This window comes from Takifugu flavidus, chromosome 1 (assembly GCF_003711565.1).
Source record: "Takifugu flavidus isolate HTHZ2018 chromosome 1, ASM371156v2, whole genome shotgun sequence".
NCBI classification, from domain to species: Eukaryota; Metazoa; Chordata; class Actinopteri; order Tetraodontiformes; family Tetraodontidae; genus Takifugu; species Takifugu flavidus.
In genome coordinates this window covers 4,641,560-4,644,526 of record NC_079520.1, presented here as the reverse complement: position 1 = coordinate 4,644,526, position 2,967 = coordinate 4,641,560, and the positions used below count along the sequence as shown (strand labels likewise).

Sequence of the window (2,967 nt, the reverse complement as noted above, 5' to 3'; positions counted from 1 at the left end):
TTCATCTTTTAGTAACCCATATCTTATATAACAATATAAAGGTCATTTTAATGAAACCTCTCAGTGTTTTCAACCATTTTATGTCTGGCAAGGTGATGCTCATATTGTTGAACCACTGCGGAAGAAAGTGTGTTGGAAAGACTTTTCACTGCAATGAGGCAGTCTGGGAACTGTCAGGCACCAAACAGGAAAATAAAGAATTCTGAGCTGTCAAACGCATTTGATGTAACTACATGAAACCATGAAGTGTCACTAGCTAGAAAATCTCCAGAGTGTATGAGAAATCATCACGGATCCTTCTGCAAGTCAGAATTCTGGAAAATACACGAGAGAAATGATGACATGTCTGCTTCAAATGCTGGAAAAAATGTAGGGAAAAAACCATCATATTTTTTATTCTTATTATATTATTTAAATGTGATTTTTAATAAATTTGAAGCCATCAATACCCTCAAGCAATTAGAAGAGTGTACCCGCTTCTATGAAGTCTAATAATAATAATAATAATAATAATAATAATAATAATAATAATAATAATAATAATAAAAGAGCGGGTCTTTGGGGTAAAGCTTCCGAACGATGACGCCCTGTCACACTGGTGTCACCAGGTGCAGCGTCTCTTCTCCACAACGGAGCTTTAACAATTAAAAACAGCTCATTAATTATTGCTCATTGTGACGACACCAGACCGGCTCTGCGCGGACTGCGGCACCGCCTTCTGCAGAGTTTGGAGATGCCATTAAAGCGCAAAGATGGGCCATTTAACATTCATAACAAATGCTGAAAGAATGGTGGAAGCTTTATTTCTTCGTTTTTTTTTACCTGTCCTCGCGTTATTTGTGCGGCGTTTGCGAATAAACGCAAAACGCACTCACAAGATCCGGACTCTTGTACTACAGTGACACCTAGTGGACAAAACACGCCAAGCTGAGAGTTCTATCCGGCTCTAATTTGTTGATCTTGAACATTTATATGACAGTGATGTTTTATTTGACAGTAAATCCACAAAGGTCAAATTTAAAACATGTCGTCCGTCGTGACTGGTCAGAGGTCAGAGGTCACTGGAAGCCGCTTCAGAATTCAGTGTGCAATCGAACTTTTGCTTGCTTCATACTCTGCAGCACTGATGAAGAGCAAAACACAAAAAAGGTCAACACGATAAACCAGCTTCTTTGCTCTCCTTGCACTGCTTCACCATAAAATGGCAGAACAACGAGCAGAAAGGTCACTCACGGTGTGCCATGTCGCCGGGCTCGTAGGTGTACTGTCGATTGCTGTACTTTCCCTTGATTTCTGTGCGCACAGTCATACTTGGATCTGTAGAATAATGGGGAAAAAACAGAGAATTGTGTCAGCACAGAAGCTGCTGATTCATTATCAACTGATAATAGCATTACTCATACCAACAAAGAGGATTCTGGGAACGTAGCTGCCATCAGGGGTCATATTGGGGTCCCATGTCTCCTCCTGTAGTGGGAAAAGGGTGTGTTACATAAAACATGTCCTCCGCTTTGCTTCTCTTATGCACCTTTTACATTAAATAAAGCGGTCAGCATTTACTTACCACTGTGTTCAACATGACAAAATGTTCTTTGGCCATTTTCTGGATGGATTTTTCAGCAGCAAAAACCTTTTTTAGTGCTGCAGAGAAGCCAAAAAAGAGAGAAATTTTTTTCAGCCTGAGTGGAAGGAGGCAGGTTTATCTTCTACGCAAATGGGAGCTTGTGTGGTTTACTTTCATTTTAGACAAATATCCAAAACAAAAGCCAGAATTCTTATTCTCTCTTGTTTTCTTCTGTAGATGGTCTTTATTGTTTATGTGCTGTAGAAACCAGTCTGGCTCCTGCCTCTACAGAACCAGCTGGGTGACTAATGGGTATCCAACTACCTTTTCTTTCACAGGTAGTAAAGAACACACCCGTAACGTTCCCCGGACTGACAGCGGGCGATGAGCGAACCTGTATTCCTGCACTTTTACATGCTTCCAATAAAACCGATAATGCCGCCGTACCTTGACTGAACTGGCAGTCCTCTTTATGATGGATGACCATCAGCGGCTTCCCGCTGTGGGAACAACCACAGAGACACAACTCAAAACACAACATTCCTTAATACAAAGAGTACAGTGGCAGGTGTGTACAACATTAACCCTATGCTTCTTAAACTCCAAACTCTTAAACTTTACATAGTCTTACTACAATGAATCATGCCTATAGGATCAGCTATTAATAAAAGATCGTCTTTATAAGTAAACTGCAAATTTGAATGATCTCCCTCTTCTGACAATCGTGCTTGCAACAACAAAAGTCTTAAATATGAGTCAGGAGTGGTAGGTCTTACCTCTTAACCATCTTTGCTAGGCCCTCTTCATAGCTTTTGGCCCACTCTAGACTCTCCCCCCATCCTGAGGAACAAACCAGCTTTTCATCTCCATCCTTTCACCTCCAAACCTTGGATTTAGTATTGAACAGTGACCCACCTCGTGCCAGGGATGGAACTGGATTTGCTTTCTTTTTTCTCTGCCGCTCAGTGCTGGCGCAGACAGCACAGAGTACAAGTACCAAAAGTGAGCGAAGCATCTCTTTCTGTCCTCAGAGGGAGCTCCAGTGACAGTGAAAACTTGGTGACGCCCTCATTTAACAATCCGATCTTCTTTGTGCCTCTTACACCTGTACATGATTCACCATTCAGGTTTGACAAGGCCACAATTCAAATGGCTGTTTCTAAAAGTTGTAGTTATTTAAAGCTCCTGGCGCACTCATGCTACATGTGGGGCTCGCTGCTATTCATTTGAGTAGAAAAATACACTTCTCTGCCATTAAGTTAAATGTGATTTGGACCAACACTCTAAATCTGACAAATTACTTTATAATTTCATCCATAACTTCTAATGTGCTCTCTTCAAGTGTCAGCCAGTAGAGATCTTCCCCTCATTGCCTGCAACGACCAGCGAGGCGTTTGTTTGTT

The 2,967-nt window shown here is 41.4% G+C and overlaps 1 protein-coding gene across 1 annotated transcript; it reads right to left on the bottom strand.

Annotated features, from left to right (window-relative positions):
- Positions 1-778: 778 nt before the first annotated feature.
- Positions 779-2,645, bottom strand: agr1 (anterior gradient 1). Its single transcript, XM_057038046.1, has 7 exons — positions 2,480-2,645; positions 2,341-2,404; positions 2,012-2,064; positions 1,565-1,641; positions 1,404-1,467; positions 1,234-1,317; positions 779-1,123 (listed from the first exon to the last, which is right to left on the bottom strand). Exons 1-7 carry the CDS (start codon positions 2,577-2,579, stop codon positions 1,074-1,076), a joined length of 492 nt encoding a protein of 163 aa, XP_056894026.1. The 5' UTR covers positions 2,580-2,645; the 3' UTR covers positions 779-1,073.
- Between the last annotated feature and the right edge of the window lie 322 nt (positions 2,646-2,967).